General features: G+C 47.4%; 1 protein-coding gene across 1 annotated transcript in view; it reads left to right on the top strand.

Moving 5' to 3' along the window:
* Positions 1 to 23,519, top strand: part of MYO9A (myosin IXA) — a 184,028-nt gene extending 160,509 nt beyond the window's left edge. The window contains 18 exon segments of the mRNA XM_037395109.1: positions 310 to 522; positions 6,392 to 6,504; positions 6,922 to 7,079; positions 7,697 to 7,920; positions 8,373 to 8,489; positions 9,169 to 9,357; positions 10,337 to 10,384; positions 11,076 to 11,187; positions 12,064 to 12,125; positions 14,296 to 14,488; positions 15,004 to 15,132; positions 15,489 to 15,594; positions 16,085 to 16,216; positions 17,163 to 17,286; positions 18,098 to 18,151; positions 20,292 to 20,494; positions 20,697 to 20,839; positions 21,251 to 23,519. Of these exon segments, the coding sequence (XP_037251006.1) occupies positions 310 to 522; positions 6,392 to 6,504; positions 6,922 to 7,079; positions 7,697 to 7,920; positions 8,373 to 8,489; positions 9,169 to 9,357; positions 10,337 to 10,384; positions 11,076 to 11,187; positions 12,064 to 12,125; positions 14,296 to 14,488; positions 15,004 to 15,132; positions 15,489 to 15,594; positions 16,085 to 16,216; positions 17,163 to 17,286; positions 18,098 to 18,151; positions 20,292 to 20,494; positions 20,697 to 20,839; positions 21,251 to 21,726 (2,796 nt within the window). The 3' untranslated portion in view covers positions 21,727 to 23,519.
* Positions 23,520 to 23,830: the final 311 nt, after the last annotated feature.

The raw sequence follows: 23,830 nt of genomic DNA, 5'->3' as shown, positions 1-23,830 counted from the left end.
CTGGAGAAGAAGGATCTTTTGGTCCTGATGGCAAACACTGTCCAACACAGTCTTGTCTTGGTTCGGTTTAATGTACGTTTGAGTAACATCCATAGCTGTCCATTTTCACTGTGCTGTCTTGATTTTTGTTTTTCCTGGTCCTTTTTCTTTTTGCACTAGATATAATATTGTGTGCCCTCCATGGGGTGCAGTGCCACCCAGAGATTTCTTAAGGCTGTACTTGAGCTACTCTGTGACACCAAGTGTCGGTAGAATCCCTTTTTATTTTAAAAACCTTTTGTTTGTTTGTTTTATCATTTGGTCAAGCAGGTTCCCAGACCGACCCATAAAAAGAAAGCCCGCATGGCGCGGACGCGCTCCGATTTCTTGACTAGAGGTACTTTTGCTGATGGGGAGGGGGATACGGAGGAAGATGATTACGATGGCCATTTTGAGTTCCTTCTCTCCTCTGACCAACCTCCTCATCCCGAGGTGGTGCCTGCAGCCCGGCTGGGGCAGGCCTGTTACAGTGACTCCGAAATGGTAATTTTTTCCAGCGTGGTGGGGGAAATAGGGGAGCGAGCGGAGCTGCGGGAGCCTTTCTTTGCTAACCTTAGCTGCACTGATCCCTCCACTGCTTCTTCTCCCACTTCCAAGGATGCTGTAGATGGGTAAACTTGGCAAACAGCAGAAATGGATGCAAAATGGGAAAATCATTTCTATTTCTTGACTGTGGGGAAATTTTCTGTCTTGATTTGATATCAGCTACAGTTTGAATACCTTACTGGGAGCATTGCAACTTGTATTGCACAGCTACCTTTTTTTTTGTTTTTTAACCGCCATAGCAAAGTCCACCTAGGATATTTTGGCTCTAAAAATGATCTATACACACCCATAGAAAAGCAACAGACAACAAAGATTATATAAATCTTGCACCTCCTGTTACTTCTGATTTTGTATCCTTAGCCACAGCATCCGATGATTATTCAGTCCTCAGTTATCGGAGCAATGCTGGCAGGCAGTGTCTTAGAGAAAGCAAAAACATGTAAATTGGGCAATGAAAAGTATAGTGAGAGTGAAATAGTGGGTTTAAAACAAAAAAAAGAAAACAACAACAAAAAAACAACCTTAGTGGCTTTTTCAAGCACATTAACTGGTGTCCCTTGGCAGGTCCCACGGGCTGCTGCACCGTGCTACGTGAGCCTGCAGAGCATTTGCATCTCAGGCTTAATCTCCTGCCTGAATAGGCTGCTTTCAGAAAATCACAAACAGAGACATTTCAGGAGTGGAAGAGGCCAGCTTCCAACCCACGCTTTTTTTTTTTTTTTTTTTTTCCCTGGGGTGGTGGAGATGTTCCCATAAAGTGTGGATAAACACCAAGAATTGTCATTGTCTTCTGCCGTAAGAGGTCAGGTGGAGCGCTGAGTAGAGCTGCCTTGCTCCTCTGCTTCAGCTATGGTGCTGGATGTGAAGCTGAGTAGAAAACCAAAGAAAAGCATGAAAACCACAGTCAGTGATTTATTTTGCGCTACAGTGTTGCTGTGGGTCCAGCTAACATCTTGTGCAATCCTAAAATCTGCTTTTCCAAGAAAGGCAGATGGCCAAGGAGGCCTTTTCATGACTTCTGTTAGAAGCTTTTATTATAAAGGATAAATTTTTCCTAGGATAATTTCCTCACTGGAAGAAGGCAGAGATCTACAAATTCCATGAATTTTTAAGGTTGTTCTTGATAAATTTCCAGGAGTTTTGAGCCAGAAATACTCAAAAGCTCATTGAAAGACATGGCTGTATGAACTGAGATTGCTTGGCTGCATCTTCATGCATCTCCCTGCTTGTAGATCAGGAAAGGGAGAATTTTGTGTAAAATGTAGTATTTTATATAGCCTGGCGAAAGCTGTGGGCGAGGAGCTGTGCTGTACCTGGAGTGCCATGCTGTGTTCCTGGAGGCCACCCTCTTGCAAGGCATTAGGAAGTTTTTAGCCATAGAAAACTTTCCTGCTGGGATGCGGAAGGTGCTGGGCTGGTGCTTGGCAAGCTCCATCCTTGGGAGAGCTCTGGTAAATTCCACTCTTTGGAAATGCTCCTTGGGACTCTGCTCACCTGGTTTAACAGCTCTCACTGCATGCCAGTAGTAGTAGGCGCCAGCTGTGTCATCTCTCCTTTGTCCCTCTTCTCCTCTGCTCTCTATCACTAGCTCTAACTGGTGGTCAGTGCTGTCGTCCCTTGTGTGGTTGAATTCTGCTTTCTAGAAAACGCTCCCCATGAAGTCGTGTGCTCAGTGATACCCTCCATCTGTATGTCTTGATGTGTACAGTGTTTCCATCTGTATTCTGTATTGCAGGTTTGGGACCAGCCCTTTGGCTTGTGCCTTTTCTGGGCCAGGATAATCACAAGTAGCAAAATTTAGGGAATGTTTATTCGTATTTATTAGCAGAGCCTGGTGAGGTGTTTTAGATGGTGGAGCATCCTGTGGTAGAGCAATGTCAGTGCATATTGGTTTGGGTACAAACCGATGTAGGTTGATGTCTATGTAGACGCATTCGTTGTGTCTTGTGATGCTCATATGAAGATGGGTCAGGCAGCCACCATGTGCGGGCTGGTTTCCATGCTAGTGAATAGCTTATTCATACAGCTCCTGCCCTCAGCTACGACTTTGCAAAAAAGCCTCTTTTAATGTGCTGCTCAGCAGCCAAGGGCTGCTGGATAGACAAAAGAGAGACCATGTGCAACCTTGTGAAGTCGAGCATGTGATGGCTTACCAGCTGCGCTGGCAGGAACCTGCCTGTTTTGCCCTTTGGGTTCTTGACCATCAAGTCAATGATCGTGTATCACCAGCTGGTAAGCAGAGCTCCTCCAGAAACCAATGCTTCTGACCTAAGTCTGCAGTATCCCAGAGCAGCAAAGACCAAAGGCATCTTCAGCCAGAGCTGAAGCCCAAGGCTCAGCAGTGTGTAAGGTGCCAGCCCCAGTTGTGGTTTACTCCAAGGTGCCTTTAAGGCTAAAGGGCTTCCTGACAAGGCCAAGCCCTCGGTGTTTTGGCTAGTGAATAGCCGAGGATTAACCTAACTTGTGGTAAGACAAGTACGAGTGGGAGGAGTAGCACTCAGCTGTGGTCAGCACATGTTAATACCGCTCCTGTTTTGCACCTAAGCTTGAAGAGCTTTTCTGTGGCAGATAAATGGAAAGCCTTGCTTAGGGAAACCACACCAGAAATACCTTCTGAATACATCCTCCTTCAGCAGAGGCTCTTAGAGAGAGGGACCTGGATAATAAAGCAGTAATTTTGCTCCAGCCTCCATACTAAAGCTGCAAATTGACAAGCATCAGTCCAAGTATCTGTCGCCAGCAGATCCCAAGCATGCCTGAAGGCCAACACTGAAAGAAGATCTCGTCCTAAGCCCTTCAGAGGGGGCACTGCGCTTTGGGAAGCTCTTCAACGCAGCACGTAGCACTGCTGCCTGCTGGGACAAGTCGCTTGGCCATGGTTACATGTGGGGCTTGTGGGGGCAGGGGTAAGATACAGGTTGCTCTTTCAGAGGAAAAATATTTAGTCCCTTCTTCAACCAGGGGACAAGTCCAGACCCGCAGCTATTGGCATTTGCCCACATGTGATGCTTTGTGGTGTTCCCTGCCCGGGGATTTTCTGGTGCAGAGGCTTATTTTGACATCTGAGAAGGTCTCCCACCCAGACAAGGACCTTTCTCTTAAGAGCTTTTGAGGGGAGTCCCTTAAACAGAAGGATCTTATGCCAAAAATGCCTTTTAATCCTTACTTCAAAAAGCTGGAGGGGTTGCTGTGGTAGCAGAGGAAACGCTGAACAACAGTAGATCAAGAATTGGGGCAGAGCAAAGAGGTGGCAATAGTAGTGGTAAAAAATCCTTCTTCCAATTTTTTGTAAAAAGGTCATTACAGAAGATTTTGACGCAGTCTTCTGCATGAGCCCTGTGTTTCACTTGCTTTGCTCTACTCCAAAATCTGTATGCTAGATCTGCTTGAAGAGTAGATATATATTTTTTTTCAAAAAAAGTATATGTGGTGTCCTATAGAGCAACCTCTGCATGCTCCGGGGATCCCCTTAGCCTGCCTGGCATGGTCAGCAAATACCAGTCTGCTTTAAATGGCTTTGAAACAGAAAAAGGAGTAAATTACCCCACAAAATACTTCTAAAAAACAAAACAAAACAAAAAAAACAGAACAAAGCACTGAAAGTAATTTAAAGGTTGAAATTACTCAAGAACAAAACTATCATGAGGGTAGGGTGACTATTTTAATAAGTAATTTTAAAAGTAGTAAGTTTGGGCTGCATGGAAATCATTTTTATGGGTTTTGAGGTGTTTTTTTTCCCAATGTCCATCCACAATTTATGTGTGATCATCACCTCAATGTAAGAGTGACAGGATCAAGAAGCCCTTTGATGGTTTTAGGCAGTTTCTTTCTTTCCCAGTGGCAATTTTGCCTTATGTGCTGCCCTCTCATGGCTGATGGAGAGCTTAGTCCAGGCTTGAAAAATAAAACGCTGAAGACAAGTAAATGTCATAAATATGACTCCTCTGCAGCCCATATTTTTTATATTTTATTTGAAATATTTTTAATAGAAGAAAAAATATGCTTAAAACGACAGCACGTTCAGCAGAGACACGGAGGTGATGGGAAAGCCACAGGAGAGATTTGACCGTCATCTCCCAAATCCTTTCCTACAACCTGGTTCCCGGCTTTCCTCATGCTGAAAATCTCCTGCAGGAGTCCAACCTCAAAACCACGACTGCAACTGGAAAAAAAATACAAAAAATTGCTGGTTTTTTTAAATACAACAAGGCTGTTTCTGGGCTATTTCATGGAATCCCAATAGGCTGAATTATTCCAAATTCACTTCACCCTTAAAATGATCCCAGGGCATTTTAAGTGGTGGCAGAAGTGGAGATCCTTTGCATTAGAGCTGCAAAATCTTATTTCTGAAGGTTTCATTTTGACATGACCTTGGCGCAAAGACTTTGGTCGTCTTTTCTGTAAAGTCCTCAACACGAGTGGGAGGAGGAAGCTCTGCTGGGACCAATCCCTGTGGCTGCAGGTCCCTTTTGACGCCTGGAGCACGTGGCTCGCTCGCTCGTGGCTAACGTGGCTCCTGCTGCCCTGAGCAGGCCCGTCACCAGGCCGGGGGCCGGCTGGGCCCTGGGCGCTGTGGGATGGAGCTACATCCCGCTGGCGCCAGGCACATGTGCTGCTCCCCAGGGCTGTCTGTATCGAGGATCTGGGCAAGGGGTTGGGTGCCCCTTTGGTCAGGTCACAGACAACACCCAGCTGGGGGGTTGATCTGCCCAGGGGCAGGGGGCTCTGCAGGGGGGGGCTGGGCAGGCCAGGCCCCAGGGCCGAGGCCGCTGTCTGAGGGCCCCCGGGGCTCCGTGCCAGGCCCTGCCCGCAGGTCACACCAGCCCCAGGCAGCTGCGGGCCAGGGCACCGGGCTGGGGAGCTGCCAGGGGGGAAGGGCCCGGGGGGGCGGCGGGGCACGAGCCCCCAGTGTGCCCAGGTGGCCAAGGCGGCCAGCAGCACCCTGGCTTGTGTCCAAACCAGCGTGGCCAGCAGGGCCAGGCAGGGATCATCCCCCCATACTGGGCGCTGGTGGGGCCCCATCTGGAATCCTGGGTTCGGCTTTGGGCCCCTCACTGCAGGAGAGACATGGAGGGGCTGGAGCGTGTCCAGGGATGGGCAGCGGGGCTGGGGCACCAGTCTGATGGGGGAGCTGGGGGGGGTCAGCCTGGAGAGGAGGATGGCTCAGGGGGGACGTTACTGTTCTTTACAACTGCCTGAAAGGAGGGTGTAGGGGAGGTGGGTGTCAGCCTCTGCTCCCAAGTAAGAAGCAACAGGATGAGAAGAAATGGCCTCAAGTTGCACCAGGATTTAGATTGGATCTTGGGAAAAACTTCTTCACTGAAAGGATTGTCAAGCACTGGAACAGCCCGCCCAGGGAGGGGGGGTAGCATCACCATCCATGGAAGTGTTTAAGAACCATGCAGCAGTGGTGCTCAGGGACATGGTTTAGCAATGGGCTTGGCAGCGCTGGGTTAACTGTTGGGCTTGATGATCTCAGAGGTCTTCTCCAACCTAAATGGTTCTATGAGGACCTGTGACTTAGTGCACACTGATTTTCATCGTTGGTTGCTCAAGGAGAAAGGAGCTTGGACCACGATTGTAGATCGTAGAGCTGGAGCAAGGAAAATGCCTTTCTTTTCTAGGACTTCTAAAATATTTCTCAAGTTGTAGCTACGCGTCAGAACTGTAGGTTTTCACCTGTAGGCAGATAGAAATAAAAAAGTCACAGATTAAATATGTAATTGTTTGCTAGGAAAAAAAATAATCAGCTGGCATCCCAAGAGCTGTCTCATTTTTAAACACTTCATGCTTGGAATCATTACAGACGGTGCAGCGATTTGCCTCTGGAGATGGCCAAACGAAACTGCACAAAACCATGTCTCAGGGGGAGATCGGGAAGCTGGCAGCTGCGCAGAAGAGCCTGGCTCCAGATGGGAGGTAGGAAACATGGCTGAAGATGAGAAAGAAGTCCCTCCTGTGTCCTTACACTCCATCACCTTGCTGAACCACCCCAGCTCCTTTGGAGCTACACCGGGCAAATCCAGCCCACAGGTTACTTGTCCCGGCTTTCCTACATGACTGCACATGCCCAGTTAGAAGAGGTGTCCTGCTCACATCCCGATAAAGTTTTGACGACATGGGCTAGATGTCCCATCCCACACCGCCCAATTGCATGTGTGAAAACTTGAGTTTCTCACCTTTCCTGAGGACAAGTAACCTGGTTTCCCCAGTAGAAGTTGTGTGGCTTTAACTCCTCCTCAAACACCACTGAAGGTCCAGGAGATTCAGGGTAGTTTTGGGTAGAAGGACTTTTTCCTAGTTAAGACAGTTCCTCTTTCCCCAACTTATTTTCAGGCCTCAGCGAGCCAAGATGAGGTTCTGGGTAAAGGGAAAGCAGGGGGAGAAGAAGACCCCACGGGAGAAGCTTGCTACCCAGTCTGAGCTGCTGGAGCTGTACGCAGAGCAGGAAGCCCCCAGCAGGGAGGTGATTCCTGGCTTGCAACTTGGTGAAGGTAAGTGGTGGGGTGACAGTGCTGGTATAAGGAACAGAGAAATTGTGTTCACCCTCATGGCAGAGGGAAAAGCAAGTGCAAATCTGGCTTTATGCTCCAACCAAGCGTAGCCCAATACATAAGGGCTTGGGTAAAGATACAGAACTGAGGAAGGTCAGCTTATCTATAGGGTGATATATATATATATAGGTATCTGTATATAGGTCTCTGTAAGTGGGAGTATCGTGTATAATGGTGGGGTCTAATTGAGGCTGCTGTGGGAAAACAGTTTGGGAACCTGGACATACCAAATGTCCACGCTGGTTCACATCTCTTGAATTCATGGGCAGCCTCAACACAAAATAGTAGTAAGCAGGTTAGAGAGTGGGATCCAAAACAGGCCTGGAGGAATTCAGTGTTGCTAATCCTCCCGGCAGCCATTTGGACATGGGCAGATGTTTCCCCTCTTGACAGAGGAAATAACCGAAGGAGAAATGACATTTAATCTTCCCATGAGTACCACACAGTGCTTTTCTCCTCTGCAGATTTATTCTGATGCCCATCTCCCTGTTTTAGTGGCAGAACTATTTTTCATCTGCTCTTCAATCTCTTTCCCCCTTTTTAATTATCACCCGCAGAATTGGGTCCTCACCACCTCACCCCCCCACGGAGTCCTGAGCTGTCCGGTATCTACCGCCGGGAATTTAAGGAGAACAAGGAGCCCTCTCCCAAAGTGAAACGCAAGCGCAGTGTCAAGATCAGCAATGTGGCTCTGGAGCCTGTGCAATGGCAGAACGACTCACTGCAGATCATAACAAGCGCTAGCGATTTGAAGAGCATGGATGAGTTCCTCCTGAAAAAGGTAACTCCTGTCCTCACTGCTCCACTAAATTATCAGAGAGCCCAAAGAGCAGACAGAAGCAGCAAAGCCAAAATTGTCCTGAGGGCAGCAGTAGCAGTACTAATAATTCATCTAAGGGGGCACAGCATGCACCAGGGCAGGCTTAGGAGAAAAGGTGGGCACGCTGTGCATGCACTGTGTGGTCATTCTGCATGAGCACAGCAGCTTCAGAGCTTCCATTGCTTTGAGCTGCCCCTGGTGGCATCAGAAGTGGGTGACCTGGGAGAGCAGGAGTTGAAGGCTGCAGGGAAATGCTCGTGTTTCTAGTTTACACACAGGAGAAACCATCTTGTAATCATTATTAACATCATCTGCCCATGGTGGAGCAGCTGCTCGTTAGGGCTGCTTCATCTCACATGGTGCTCTGCCACAGCAAAAGTGGCATGGGTGCATAAACTCCTTTGGTTTTCCAGATGAACGAACTGGATAATGAGGACAGCAAGAAAGACACACTGGTGGATGTTGTGTTCAAGAAAGCGCTGAAGGAATTCCGGCAAAATATCTTCAGCTTTTACTCCTCGGCGTTGGCGGTAAGTGATCAGATGATGGCTGAGAACTTCCACCTCCAGGAGAAATGAGATGCTCTGGGTCCTCCTGGTGGTGGAGATGTTGCCAAGCCTTCCATTCCTGGTCTGCTCATCCAAAGGATGGATGCTCTTCCTTTGTATTCAGTCCCATGAGCTGTAAATTTGGAATAACTCTTCCTCATCAGCTAGCTCTCAATATACGTTGAGTGGAGATTTCTGATCTCCTGTTACAGCTTGCTCCCAGCCAAGTGGGAGGTGACAGTACATCAGCAAACCCCTATTTGCCAGACCAAGTGCCTTTGTGTTACATTTGCAATGGTGGAGACATCTGAGCCACCTGAAGCTCTGCTTTTCTGCTGCTTGGGAATCTGAGCAATGATTACTATGGCTTGTGATCACGATGATCAAAAAAAGTTATTTTATTGCCCAGAATGTACAAAAAGTTCCCTCAGAAACTTGAGCTGATGCTTAACATCCTCCTGCTCTGCGCACTGAGAAGCCAACCTGCCAAAGGTCATGAAACAAGTCTCTACTAGATGATCCTTTTTTCCTTCTTTTAACCATACTTGGACTTTCCCCAAGCAGTTGGAAGCCGGTCAGGCTGAAATAGTTGTCTGGAGCAGAATAGGCAGTCTGGGGTGTATAAAAATCACTTTTCTTTTTGCTTCTGTTTCCTTAAAAGATGGATGATGGGAAAAGCATCCGCTATAAGGACCTTTACGCCTTATTCGAGCAGATTCTGGAGAAGACCATGAGACTTGAGCAGAGGGACTGGAGTGAGTCTCCAGTTAAAGTCTGGGTCAACACCTTCAAAGTCTTCCTGGATGAATATATGATAGAGTACAAACCCCTGGACTACACGGCAGTGAAGGTAGTTGGCACTTTTCTTAAGCCCTTTGAAGATCTGGGAACTGTCTTTCTGTGGAGTCGTGCTCTCTGTAGGCACATGGGAACCTCTGTGGTCTTCTCTGCTTTAAGCTGAGGTGGACGTCAGGTGGCACACAGGCATGATTCATTGAGTGCATTTTACTGGGCTTGCAAAGCCCAGTTCACACCTGGGCTGAGCTGGGCCTTGGCCAATGCCAACGTGTAAACGTTGTCCCCAGGGCAAAGCCGCAAGCGCATGCGGGTGGTTGGAAAGGTAGCTCCTGGTGCTGCTTTTTTAGTGTTGTGGGGGTCTGGGGTTTTTGAGGGAAAATGGAATAGATGCAAGCTTTGAGGGAAGCAGAAGAGATACAAGCTTTCCTTGTCTCTTGACTGCATACTTCGCTATCAGTTGGGTTGCAGGAGAAGGGGACATGGGCAGTGGCTGTCCTTGGGGTCCAGGTGTGGTTTTTCAGTTGCAGTGTCCCTTTCACAGACATGATCTCCTCGCTTTCTGCTCCGTATTATCTGCAAGGACAACCACAGGGTCTCAGGCTGGGCTTGGGAGATGGCGTTTGTTGTACAAATGTCCCATCTTTAGGCTCTTCTGCTCCGAGTCTTCCCCAGGCTCGTCTCCAGGATGGTTTTCTTTGAAGCAGGCTGAGCATCGGCTCCAGCTGCAGTGATGTGCCACATTTTTCTTGGATGTCTTGCATGAGATAGGAGAGCTTTTGGTCACTGATGCTGGACTTGGAGCTAGAGCAGCAGCTAGTCTCAGCTCTGAGGTGAAGATGTGGACAGTTGTCCAGGGAATTTCTGAAAATGGGGTGATCTGTAGGTGAGTCTTCTAGAGTGACTCTCCTGGGGCTGCAGGTGTACTGGAGGACTGGGCTGGAAAGCAGTGGGCAACATTAGATACGAGCCCTCTGTACGCTTTACCTGGGGAAATTGCCTGTAAATACACTTAAATCTCTTTCTAATACCAGGTGCCAAAAACAGAACGAAAAAAGAGAAGAAAAAAGGAAGCAGATGTGGTGAGTTGAGCACTCTGTGCCTGTGCATTAGAAAACTAATGTCCTTGTGGCCACAATGACACGTGATAAAGAGACCTGCTCATGGTGCATCCTGTGTGGAGATCTGGACATTGATGAATACGCAGCCGTGAAAGGACATGCTAGAAAGATGGATGAGGTGGATTGGGTTTGCTTGGTCAAGGGTCATTGTAGGTTGTTCTCTGAAAACACATCCTACATCAGTCAAGACTGTAAATGTAATGTCAAGCCTTATTATAGAGGAACTCAGAGTGAAACGAAGTGTTCTTCTGGGTTTCCGCATAAACTTAACAGTGTGTGTTTTACATCTCAAATATCAGAGATGTAGGAGATTGCATCTCCTTTTTTCCTAAAGGATATGATAATACTATGAAGGATGCAGGTGCAGAGCAAAAAGGGGCCATGGATGCACAGATCTTCTTAACATGGAGAAGTTGACCAGTCAACCTCAGTCAAACAGTTTCTAACCTGCCTGCATGATGGTTTGGTTCCCATACAGGCTCGTTGTCTGTTTGGGTTGTGTATGAGGTTATTGGGCTGAAAAGGAAACAAAAATAGCAAATAAAAGCAAGTAACAGTTAGAAGTTGGAGTCTGACAGTGTTCATCTTCCTGTTTTGCAGCAGACTAAGCACTCATCTCCTTTTTCTTACCACCCAACCTTTATCATCGCAGGTGGAAGAGCACAACGGTCACATTTTTAAGGCGACCCAGTACAGCATCCCCACCTATTGTGAATATTGTTCCTCCTTGATCTGGATAATGGACAGGGCTTCTGTTTGTAAATGTAAGCATGCTCTCTTTGGTCTTTTTTCATGTGCTTGTATCACAGTGATGAAGTTTTGGATTTTGAAAGGGTTTTGCTCTCAAATAATTTGGAGGTTTTCACATTAGAAGAGTTGTTGGGACAGATCTGAAGGGTTTCTGAAGCCAACTCGTAAGTCCATCCCAGCAGGCCTTCCAGTCCTCATGGTACAGTTAGTTTTATGCATGGGAGCTTTTTATTACATCTCTTATCCCATAAGGTCATACAGTCATCCCATGTGGTCAAACCATATTTAAGCGTCATGGTAAGAAGGACGGTAGAGCTGGGTATGGCAAACCGGCCCTGTGGCTTCTGCCCATAGGATGCCTGTGGGATGTCTTGTGACCATGATGAATTAATTTGGCTTAGCCCATTCGACCTCTAGGCATGTGAATTTGAGGGGAGATCAGGAAAATAGAGGAGGACCAATGGGAAAAATTGACACATCACTTTGGTTTTTCCAGCATTTCTTTGATTAGGTTGGAAGTATCAGCCCTGGGGTATTTCAGGCTGATGTCCAGTGCAGGAAGAATACAGATTAGGTGCTATTTCCAACCACTTTGAGGGTATCCATGTCTGATAGCTCAGAGTGAGTCATGGATTATTTTCTGCTTCGATGTATCAGGGTTTTTTTAATGTTTCAAGGAGTTAAATATGAGACCTTTCTAACTAAAGGCTTTTTTTTTGGTTTGGTTTTTTGTTTGAGAGGATCTAATATAGTCTTGGCCCGTGGAAACTGCAAATTCAAAGTGCTTTTGACCTCCTAGTCCTAAGAGGAGCTACTTAATTTGTATACATTCATATTTCTCTAGCAATATGACTTTTTGGATTACTAAATACTATTTTTCTTCGTTACAGTATGTAAATATGCCTGTCACAAGAAGTGCTGTCTTAAAACCACAACCAAGTGCTCCAAAAAGGTAAATGTCTTCTTTTCTTTCATTAAATACCTTTCAGATGGTGATCCCAAGCTTGTATAAAAAATGTTCGCAGGCACGCAGCTTGCTATAATGCTGGCAATAGCCCTCCTTCGAGCAGGAGCTTGGACCAGAGATACTTGAGGTTTCTCCAGCGATGTATCATTATACATCTGCCCAGTCATGCAGCAGATGCTGCAGTGATGTTCCCACGTTGTATCCCACCTTGCAGTATCCCACACTGCATAATAGAAAGTTGCCTCATTTGATAGCTTTGAGGGACTTGGAAATGTGGGGTTATTCTTGGAAATACGGGCTATTCTTCACCCCACTGGTCCCTGTTCAGCTTATAGCGCAGTCCCCAAACAGCAGTGGCACTACAGCTGAGTGAGGAAGCGTGGGTGGAGGATGCTCAAGCACTCACTTGTGCTCCTTAGAGGGGAATTAAATATTATTTGCTGGGTGTAAGGGTACAGAAGACAGTGAATGAATGCAGCAGGTCACCACAGCTAACAATTAATCATCAAGATTTGGTGATTTTTCTTTTAAATAGTTTATTTTGTGCCCAAAAGACAGACAATACAGCCAGGATAATAATGTCTGCAAAGCTTTATCAGCTCCCTAGGAGGCTTCTCAGGGGAAAACAGCCTCCATGATATGCAGCCTCCATAAAGCTGCATGATTACATTTTTCCCAAGAAATAATTTGAATATATACTTTGAATATATATATATATATTTGAATATATTTGTGATTTGAATATATACGGTATTTTTGCTACACTTTCCCTTTCTGGAAGTATTTCTGCAGGAGCTGGGAATGCCTTATAAGAGTTTCTGCTCTAAAATCTGGGAAGTTCAATGAGATCTCTGACTATTTTTTTTTTTTTCAGAGATGCTTGGAGCCTTCTTGTTTCTTGGGGTTTCTCTGCACAAGGAATTTTTTTTGTTCTGTACCCAAAGAAGCAACTTCACTGTGTCTCTGTGGCAGTTTTCCACTTGGATAGTTGGAGGTCCTTCTCTAGGAGGGCTCTGGTTTGTCTGTGCTTGGTGGGTTAACATTTTTAGAGTTGTTTTCAGCAAAGGGGAGCTACAAACCATCTATTACGCTTTGAGAAAGAGGTCTGTATTTTCTGGCAGCTGTTGATTTTTTAACTGTTAGCCTTGTCCCAGACTGGATCTATTTCTCCACATTTGTGGGAACGCGAGCAAACACCAAGCTCATCTCTCTCGATGGCCATAGAATTGCTTTCACCCATGCTTGGTCCTCATCTCAGAGCTACTTGATTTGAGTGAAGTAGCACATGGGTTTTGTGGTATCCCATTTGCTGATGGTTTTTAGCAGCCAAGCAGGCTGGTTGAACAGCAGTTGATGAATTTCAACTGTTAGCTGAGTTCAGATGCTCCTGGGGAGGGGGGAGGGGGGTCCATAGAGCATGAAACAGCATGGGCATTTTCCCCACATCATGTCATAAGGTTGACAAGATCAGTGGAAGGATGGCAACAAAGATGCAGGAGTGGTTATAAGGGGAGCTGTGACCTGGGTTGTGGTCACCACTGTCTTGCTGATGATGGGCTGCAGCGTGTGCCATCTCACGTTCCTTTTGCTGGGGCCAGGGCATTTGTGTCAAAATTTCATTGGGTCTTTTGACTTTTCCCATCCAGAATCTGCTGTGCAGGAGGACTTTGTCTGCATTAGAATTTGCCGGATATCAAATCTTCAGTGAACATTTGTAGCTAGCAAGGGTCTCTCCTGACAGATGTACTTGGGTTTTTTCATGCTCTGATTTTGGCATCATGTTCATTCACAGGCATTTTTTAATTGCCAATGATGTGAGTTGATCTAAGTACCCCAGAGACAGATTTACCTGTTCTGCTTCATGCATCCTCCTTGCGGGGTGACTGTGACCAGCTGCATTGGCTCTGACGGGCTTATAATATAACCACGGTGGGGTAGTTAAAGAAAATCCAAACTTGTATGGCTTCAAGTGCATGTCCAGAAACTGATCTAGAATTGCAAGACGTGCATTGCTGGCAGTCCTGTCCTGCTTCGTTAGACTGACTTGCAGGTCACCTGGATCAGCTGAAGAAGTCTGAATAGCAGCTGGATCAAAGTGTTGCACTGGCATTGCTTCCTAAAAGGATTTTAAACCATTTTTTCTTTTCATCTTCAGTATGACCCCGAGCTGTCATCCCGGCAGTTCGGCGTGGAGCTCTCCCGGTTGACCAGTGAGGAGCGTGCAGTGCCAGTACTGGTGGAGAAGCTCATCAACTACATCGAAATGCATGGGCTGTACACAGAAGGCATTTACAGAAAATCAGGGTCCACCAACAAGATCAAGGAGCTGCGGCAAGGACTCGATACAGGTAAAAGGATGGAAAAAACCCCACATGGGGAGAAAAATCTCTGCAACAGCAAAGGTTGGATGTAAGGATGGTGGGATGCTTCATCAGGACAAAACAAGGGAGTGGTCCTACCTTCCGTAACTGCAGGCTGTGCGAGTGATGCTTTCACATCTTAAACCAAAACTCAGGTCACCAACTCATGCTTTTTTGGGTACAATACATGAAAAAGTCATTCTAGTTGAAGGAAAATGCTGTCTTACACCATAGCAGTTGATGCCAGCAAGAAAAGAAATCCTGGTCTCACCTTACTTGCCCTGGAAAATGCATTCCTCTCTAATTTTAGCACATGGAGCTGAAATAAGGTGCTGTATTTCTTGCCATTAACGGCAGTGTGGCTTTGGGGTGGCACGTGATCATTTTCTGTTGTAGAGGAGTAGCTTTGGGTTAGAAGGGACCTTTAAAGGTTCGCTAAAGGCTTCATATTGATCGCTGCCTCGTTGTGGTTTTTTTTTTCCTCAATCTGCTGCTGAACTCAGATATCGATAATGTAAATTTAGACGACTACAACATCCACGTCATCGCCAGCGTGTTCAAGCAGTGGCTCCGAGATCTGCCCAACCCTCTCATGACCTTCGAGCTTTATGAGGAGTTTCTGCGGGCAATGGGTAAGGAGCCTCCTTTGCTGCGCCGTTCCCTTGGCAGAGAGAAGCAGTGGCCACTTTTTGTGCCAGACTTTTTATTTACTCCTTAGGCCCAAACCACCTGATTTCGCCAAATTATATTTACCTGGTTTCAAAGACTGATTTTTGGCTATAAGGTGTTTTTTACACAAAGCCACTGGCAGTTTGATCTCACCTTTGGTGGCACACGTTTATATTGTGGTTCAGCAAATTTTAGCCCAAACCATTAGCCAGAAGACCTGTCTTTTAAGTAGTAAAAGTAAGTGAGTGTTAAGAAGGTGTAGTTTTAAATAGGAAGAAGTAGTAGAAGCCACCCCTAAATGCTGGTGCTTTCTCCACAGGCCTCCAAGAGAGGAAGGAGACAGTGCGGGGAGTGTATTCGGTCATTGACCAGCTCTCCCGCACCCATCTCAGCACCCTGGAGCGTCTCATCTTCCACCTGGTGAGGTACGCTGGGCCAGGGCAGCTTCAGGGAATGGGCAAGGGGAGGATGCTCAGGCATCCTTCACACTGAAATAGCTGAGGCCAAAAGCAGGTGGGCAAGGTAAAGGGAAGAGCTTTCAGGTCCATCATGCCTCCCAGAAGGTGGTCCCAGAGCTGTTTCTCTAAATGATGCTTGTATTGCCAAGCAACGTCCACAGCACTCTGGTCACTTGTGATGTGTGTGAGTCCATGGTGCTTCTTGCCACGGCAGGGGACAGGTTTTTTGGGTGGAACACACCAGTTGTTTGCCTGCCTTGGGAACACCTGAGATGTCTTCAGATTTGGCTTTCTCCATCGAGCAGAGCAAAGGTAGGGGCAGAGCTGTGTGCTTGCTAGCAGAGCAAGATTGCACCGTAGAAACGTCGACTTTTCTATTCATCCATAGCCATGTGGAAGAGGTGCAGTGGAGGTGCCTTCACCTCTTACTTCTCTCTTAATCCCTACTATTTTTCAGGATTGCCCTCCAAGAAGAGACCAATCGTATGTCAGCTAATGCCTTGGCCATCGTCTTTGCTCCTTGTATCCTCCGCTGCCCCGATACGACAGACCCGCTGCAGAGTGTTCAGGATATCAGTAAAACAACCACGTAAGAATGTGGTGCTGGATGATCCAGCTCCGTAACCATTACCATGTCACCACTCACATCTTGATAGCCCTTTGTATGGTCAAATAGCTGAAGAATAGAGAGCTTTAGCGTGGAAATTATAAACATGTATTAAATGCATCTTCATGAGTATATTTCATATTCTCTCAATGCCCAAGAGATTGTTGAATGGGATTTTTTAAGCTATGAAGGATCCATGAGAACAGATGAACTTGCGCTCTGGCCCAGCACATCTCAGCAGGAAAAGGTGGAGCTTGTGCTTATGTGGTTTTGTATTTAATCCCATTCACGGCAAGCAGATGTTTATGCTTACTTAATTTTGTCTTTTTCATTTGAGGAGGTGAGCTTATTTGGTGTGCAGCCATATTAATATGGCATACTTGGATTTCTTTAAGGTATTTGACATAATTGCAAAGGTTTTACAGAGAAAAAGTGAAGCACTTGCCCAAATGCAGTCTGGCTTGTATTAAATAGATTTAAAAATAGATAATGGAGGCGATAATAACGGAAACCATCCAGTGAAGGGCTGAGCTTCTGAAAGAGGTGGTTTTACCTCCAGTAAGTATTAGAATTGTTGAAGACCAGAACATGCTTGGAGATGCAGCTGGTGGGAGCACTCATACTTGTTTGTAATTTTTTGTGATTTCTTTGTAGCCTCTCCCTTAGACTTTAGCTATAGCATATCCTCTAATTCTGTTACATGGAAAGGATTATTTTATTCCCCAAACACACTCCTAACAGCATTAAACAGTCAGGCTCAGCCGTTATCTCTTTTTAAGGGAAGTTCCACTACCCTTCTGTTTCCAGCTGGAGCTTTCTCCCTCCATACCTTTCTATCAGGGCAGATCTGTGGGCAAGACAGAGATAGCTCAGATCAAATAATTTCGTCCTCCCATTTTATCTTCTTTTGGGTTTTGTCCCCTCTTAGTTGTGTAGAATTAATCGTCATTGAGCAGATGAACAAATACAAGGCTCGTCTCAAGGACATCAACAGCCTGGAGTTTGCAGAGAACAAAGCCAAGAGCCGCCTCTCTTTGATCCGCAGATCAATGGTGAGATGCCAAAGCTACCTCTGTCCCCTCCTGTCCTCTCCATGCCCCTGAAGCCACCCTACCTTATCTTCTCCTGCTTTTCCCAGCCTTCCAAACCCCTTGCAACCTCCCACACCATCTCCCTCAGGACAGGGACCCTCAGCCCCATGATGGCTTCTAGCCTTTGCACGGAGTCATAGCAAAGCACAAGGAGGTGGGAATGATCTGTGGAAATATGGCTGCTCCAGCTCAGATGCTTCTGATCAACATTTCCACCTTCATTTGAGCTTGTTTGGTCCTGGGTTGAATCAAGCCTTTCACTGACTGGCTTGACATCGCCCCATGGAAGACCTGGACCATCCCTTTTTGCGCTCAGTCGCGTTACCTGAACCCAAAATGAGCTCCCCAAAGGCGCTCTCTGCTCCCTCACCACCTTTTTGGGAGTCTCAAATCCATCTCATTGAGCTTCCATGCTTCCCAGGGGGCCGGCGGGCTGCAAGCTGTGCTTGGCTTGTTGGGCTGCAGGAGAGGGACAGACTCAGTGCAGCGTGGTCGTCCCAGGCTTGGGCTAAGCAGCTGAACAGCCCCTTCACTTTGATCTGCCCACTGTGGCCCTCAGGCACACGTTGCTCCTGCTTTTTTGGGGATGAAATCCAAGCAGGGGCTGGCCAAGGTTGTGGGGCTGGTGCTGCAGAGCTGCGCTGCTCATCCCAGCTAAAAAGAAAAAAGAAAAAACCAAAACATAAAAATTAACAAAATCGGGTTTTTTGGAGGGGTGACGGCATGTGCACTCTAACCTTCTGCTTTCCTTTTCATCTCCTCTCTAATCCAGAAACCCGTACTAATTGCAGTTAGATTTATGAGCATAACCCGCAGTTCAATCCCGGTATGTATTAACTGCAGCGCGCCCTGCACCAGGCGCCGTGTCCCTCCATTGTGTGTCACCGCCGCTCATTCCAGCCCCGTCCCACCGGCCATTGTCCGTGACGTTGCCTGTCTGGTCCCCAAGCAGGTGCTGCTCCTGAGGGCCACCTTTTTTCCTGCAGGTCCCCGAGGTGGCAGGAGTTTGGGATGGCCAGGGCTCCACCATCCCTGCACGCAGCTCCTCAAAAAAACACTTCCTACCCCTTTTCCCCTTCCTACTGATTTTTTTCTATTTTATTTTCTTTTTCCATCCTGTGATTCCCTCTTTTTCTGCTTTGCTTGACTTATCCTTTCCCACCCTAATTTCTGCTAGCTCAGGGTGCGGTCCAGCATCAAGTTGCCTTCACAGTGCTGCTGTATCTTGAGATGGTGGATAAAACCCTCAACTTGGATGCCTTGGAGACCATGAGGCATCTGAAGGTCTCCTCCACCTTCTTGGAGGAGGAGCACCACCCCCACCTTGAACACCAGGTCAGGACACCCAGGTTTGAATTGGGAGGGGTTCAGCAGCCCTTGTATTCCCCAAGTCCATCAGCTTGGGTCTGGGTTCCCAGTGAGACCGTGATGGGTGAGAAAGGTGCCTTGCAGGCTTTTGGGGATGCTTGTGGGGCTCTTTCCCTTCCCACCAGCTTCAGCCCACAGCGCTTCTCCCCATCCTTCAACATCTGCAAGGGTCAGGGGACAAAGAGCAAAATTCAAGCTCTGCTCTCCTGATGCTGTTTTGCAAGCACGCCAGTGTTTTGCAAGCACCTTAAGTCCATGGACCGGTGAGATCTTTGGGATCTCAGGCATTTTGGCTAATAGGACTCAAGTAGCTGTGCTTCAGCTCAGGAGCCCACAGAAGAAGGTGGTGTCAGAACACTGGAGCACAGGAGCGGCTTTGCTGCCAAGGAAAGGTCTGTGAGAAGTGACATTAGAAGATGAAAGGGGTAAAGTGGAGCAAACCTGACTTTTAAAGAAAAAAGGGAGCTTCCTCTACCCTGCAAACCTGCTGTGGGCACTTGGATTATCAGGAAGACCCAGGGATGCCGCAGCTGCAGGGTTTAAATAGTCCTACAGGGAGAAAAGCTGCGCTGCAATGAGCAATTCAGCCACAAGGAGATGCAGGTTCATCCTGGGTGATGGTTGTCAGGAGGAGGCAGCAAGTGATGGACACTACTGGGACTGGTCGACACCTAAGTCCTGATCAGTTCAGGATCTTTGGAAGATGAGATGTGTCTGGGTATGACAGTGGTTAAGGTAAAAGCTTTTTTAATGTCTGTGATGTCCCTCATCCCCCCAAATCCATCTTTTTTATTCTACTCCGTGGAGCAGATCTGTAGAGCTGGTCCTCAAAAGATTAAAATGGCTGCATGTGTAGTATTCCTCTGTACATACTACCCCCGTTGAGTCCTTTTTCATTGCCGCTTTTAATATTTAAAAAACTAGATAGTTCTTCAGAGCTGCATTAATTCTCCCCATTTAACTGTGCACACAAAAATTCACATTTGTTGTCTTATAACGGCCAACTGGAGGTGGTCTTGATTTCTGGATCTCATATACATGAGATCAGAGCATGATTAGGTGTGAGTTACAGTTTGCTGAAGGAGTCAGTGGAGAGGAGACCCTTTGATGCTCAGTAAATACCAAGGGTGGGCAAGGGAAGGATGTGAGACACAATCAAACTGTAAAGTGAGAGCCAGGTGCCCTGAAGTCAAAGTCCTGGTGATGCTCCCACCCAAAGCCAACACGGCCACCTGGCAGGTCAAGCTTCTTATCGCACAGGCTGTGGGCTTTGCGGAAACCCATCCTGCTGCCAGCTGGGCTTGCTTGGAAGTCCAAGTTGCGCTTGGTCCATCAGTGTCATCCTCACCACCTCCATCCTCACCACTTCCACCCTCACCACCTCCATCCTCATTCCCTCCAATGTGTTGAGTCCTTCTGGTACTTCTCCCAGCCTGGGGTGAGATTTCAGAGGGTCCTGAGTGTGACCGCCGGCAGTGCACTGAGGACTGATGGCCAGGGCCGTCGTCTTCACTCATCAGGAGTGCAGTGTGGTTGGCACCTGAGATGTTTGCAAAACTACCTTGGCTATTGGTAGTGAAACTGTTGTTTCTCTTCAGGGCAAAGGACGTGTGCGACGTGGTGCCTACCCCAGCCCGACATCTCCTGTTGCTGTGCGCTTGCCTGTGGTAACAGATGTCCCCGAGGAGACCATGAGCAGCGAGGAAGCCATGGAGATGGAGGTGACAGAGCAGCAGCAAATGGCCATGCAGCAGGAGGAGAAGGTGCTGACTGAGCAGATTGAGAGCCTGCAGAAAGAAAAGTGAGTGTGGCCAAGGGTCCCAGCCATGTCCCCTAGCTATAGGTTACCTATGGATGTTGCTTGACATCATGTGGTTGACATGCTGCTCCAGGGAGACCTGGAGGACTCAATCCCTCCATGGTCTCTTGGTGTACGTGCATCCCTTTCTCCTCCCCACCTTCTTGGTCCCGTTGGGTCAATGGCACTGGGTTTGTTTTGGCAGGGAGGAGCTGACGTTCGAGATGCTGACACTGGAGCCCCGCGCCTCCGACGATGAAACCCTCGAATCTGAAGCCTCCATCGGCACTGCCGACAGCTCTGAAAATCTGAACTTTGAATCCGAAGGAGCCATCTCTGATCGCTCAGGTATATCCAGGCGTTCTGGGGTTTATCACAGAATGGTTTGGGTTGAAGGGACCTTCAAAGATCATCTCGCCCAACCCCCCTGCCATGGGCAGGGACACCTTCCACTAGGTTAGGTTTCTCTATAGCTTCAGGGGGCATCTGTTTGGTTTTTCTTGCCTGCAGAGAATGTAAATGGGTGTAAAGAGCAGGGTTCAGGGTTAAGGCCTATGGACCTGGGGAGGTGGGTGGTAGCACCCAGGGTTTGGTGAGGTGAGCACTCCTCCATCAAGTGTGTCATCCCAGGTGGTGCTACCTCTGATGAGATGCTGGGAATATTGTCCTGGCTTCATGGCTTGTGTCCCCGGGAAGCTGCACCGAGATGCTGGGTGTTTTCAGGGTGTTAATCCTGCGGTGATCCTTCCCTCCACGCAGAGAGAAGCATAGCACTTACCTCCCTGCGCCCCATCAAGCCAGAGGGGCCGAGCCGGCTGCGAAGGCACCCCAGGACGCGGCCGGACCCAGCAGACTCAGCCGATGCCTCCATCTCCTCCTCCTCCCAGTCATCCACCTCCTGCTTGCCCCACCTGCCCCGAAAGCGCTTCCAGATGTACTCCAAATCACCTTTCTACAGAGCAGGGGGGCTTGGCGAGCCCCCTGAAACCCGGGCAAGCCCCGAGGGCTTCGTGGGGCCTCTCTGTTATCCCGAGGACCGGCCTCAGTTCACCACCCGCGGGACTTTCAACCCAGAGAAAGGCAAACAGAAACTGAAGAGTGTGAAAACTTCCCCCCAAAAAACCAAAGAGCCCCCAGATGGGGGGATGGGGGGGGGACACAAGAGGAACCCCGAGGCTGACTGTGCCACCACCCAGCCCCTCGTCCTCCTGGGGAGCAACGAGTTCATGGTCTGAGATGCTCTGTCCCAGGGATGCGGTGCACGCCCGAGCGCATCCTGCCCATCGGCAGCACCGGCAGCGCTCCCCATGGCTTCCTCCTTAATGCCAGGGGGAGGAATTCTTAATTAAAAAGGCTGGTGGGGGACGGTTTTAACGGTGGCCTTAATGGTTTGGGGGGGACTGAGACCTTCGGGGGGTGGGGGGGGGGGTTGGACCAGGGATGGAGGGGCACTGGCTGGCCCCTGCACCTTTCCCTTCAGAGCATCCCATGTCTCGGAGCATCGTGCTGCCAAATCCTTGTACTGAATCGCCGTTGCTGTCAGTAGGAGAAAACCAATCCTAAAAATCCTGTGGGAGCATCCCAAGCCAATGCCGGCTCCACTCCAGCCAGCCAAGCCCTCCGTGCTTTAACCACCTCATCCACACCAACGCCAAGCGCATGGAAAAGCGTTAAAATCTGCCAAAAATCACTCTATTTTTTTTTATTTTATTTTTTAATGTGACCTAACCACCTTTCTTCTTTTTTTTTTTTTTTTTTGGAGACCATCAGTATTAAAAAATAATAATAATAATAATCAAGGACTACTTGAAGCTATATTTGTTTATATGCCGGTTACTGGAGTTTCTTGTAAATATATATTTTTTTTTTTTAATATTTTTCCCCAGACAGAACTACTTTTTTTTTTTTTAATTATTATTATTTTTTGGCTGGGGAGGAGGGAAGCGATGGGCTGAGCCGTCCTGCCAGTGTCACCATCAGTGTCACTGTCCATCACTGCCGCTACCACCTTGCTCTATATATTGAGTTTTATTTTGAACAAGAAATCCCCATGATTTCAAAGCCGTGCCCATGATAAGATTAATTAGCAACACTAGCTAATGACTCAGCTCTTAATCTCTCCTGTATCATCATCATCATAGTCACCCTCGATGGTACCCAGAGAAGCTCTAGGTACAGGAGAATCTCTGGAAAGGTGAAATTAGGAGCCCCAGGGCGCTAATTAGATTAATGAAGGCTGGATACATCCTGTCATATAGGCTGGGCGTCACAGGTTGAGGCTCATCCTTTCCCAAAACACCACTGCAAAGAGGGAAAATGCAGGAAAATGGAGTTTTCCTGATAATTTTGTATTTTGTCAGGCATTCCCACATCCCCGGGTTTAACTGAGCCACCCTTTTGTCCCCTCTCCCTCTGCCCAAAGGGCCGTTTCTTTTGAGGGATGGTTTATTTATTGTTGCTTTTTGGTTTGGGGTTTTTTTTACTTTTGTTTTTTTCTGTTTGGTTTTGGTTTTTTTTCCAATGGGGAAAAGCAATATATGCCGCAGGGAGAGTGAGGGCATGGGAGCAGTGTCTGGCTGGTCGCTGCATCCCAGGAGCAAAGCAAAAGACCAAGACAGTCATCCCCCATCCATAGGGAAAATGGGATTTTACCATCTCCAGATGTAAACCCAGGGATTTGGGGACCGACCCGGGATGTGCTGGGAAGGTGAGTGGTGGCTGTGAAAGTGAAAGCTCCTGGGGGCCCACCCCAACCCCCAGAGCTGGAAACAGCAGGAGCGCCCGGTGTCCCACCAGAGCCAGCCCCCTGGGAGCCCCTTGGGAGCCCTTCAGCCAAACCCGCAGGAAATCCCTGCAAAGTGGCCAGGCTGTGGGCAGGGGGGCTGGGGGGGAGGGGGCAGGGGGAGCGGGGAGCCTCCGGCCACAGCCTGCTGGCCCCGGCGGCGCGGGAGCCACAGGGACAGGGCTTCCGCAGCGCCTCCAAACACATATATATGTGTGTGTATATTTCATTTGAGAGAGAGATATATTTCCCTTATATATATATATTTTATATATATAAAGAAAATATATTTAAAAGAATATATATTCTATATATAAAGAAAATATATATAAATATATATATTCTCTCTATAAAGTATATATAAAAGAATATATATAAAGAATAAATATTTCTTTATATATTTCATATTTCTTATATATAATACATCTTTATATATAAAGAAATATGATATATATACACTATGTATAAAGAATATATATATTTCTTTGTGTATATATTTTTATATATTTTGGATATATAAAAATATATAAAAGAAATATACTGTATATAAAGAATAT

The sequence above is a fragment of the Falco rusticolus genome, chromosome 7, assembly GCF_015220075.1.
Source record: "Falco rusticolus isolate bFalRus1 chromosome 7, bFalRus1.pri, whole genome shotgun sequence".
NCBI classification, from domain to species: Eukaryota; Metazoa; Chordata; class Aves; order Falconiformes; family Falconidae; genus Falco; species Falco rusticolus.
The sequence above is the reverse complement of the archived record's forward strand: the minus strand, read 5'-3'. Positions and strand labels throughout refer to the sequence as shown.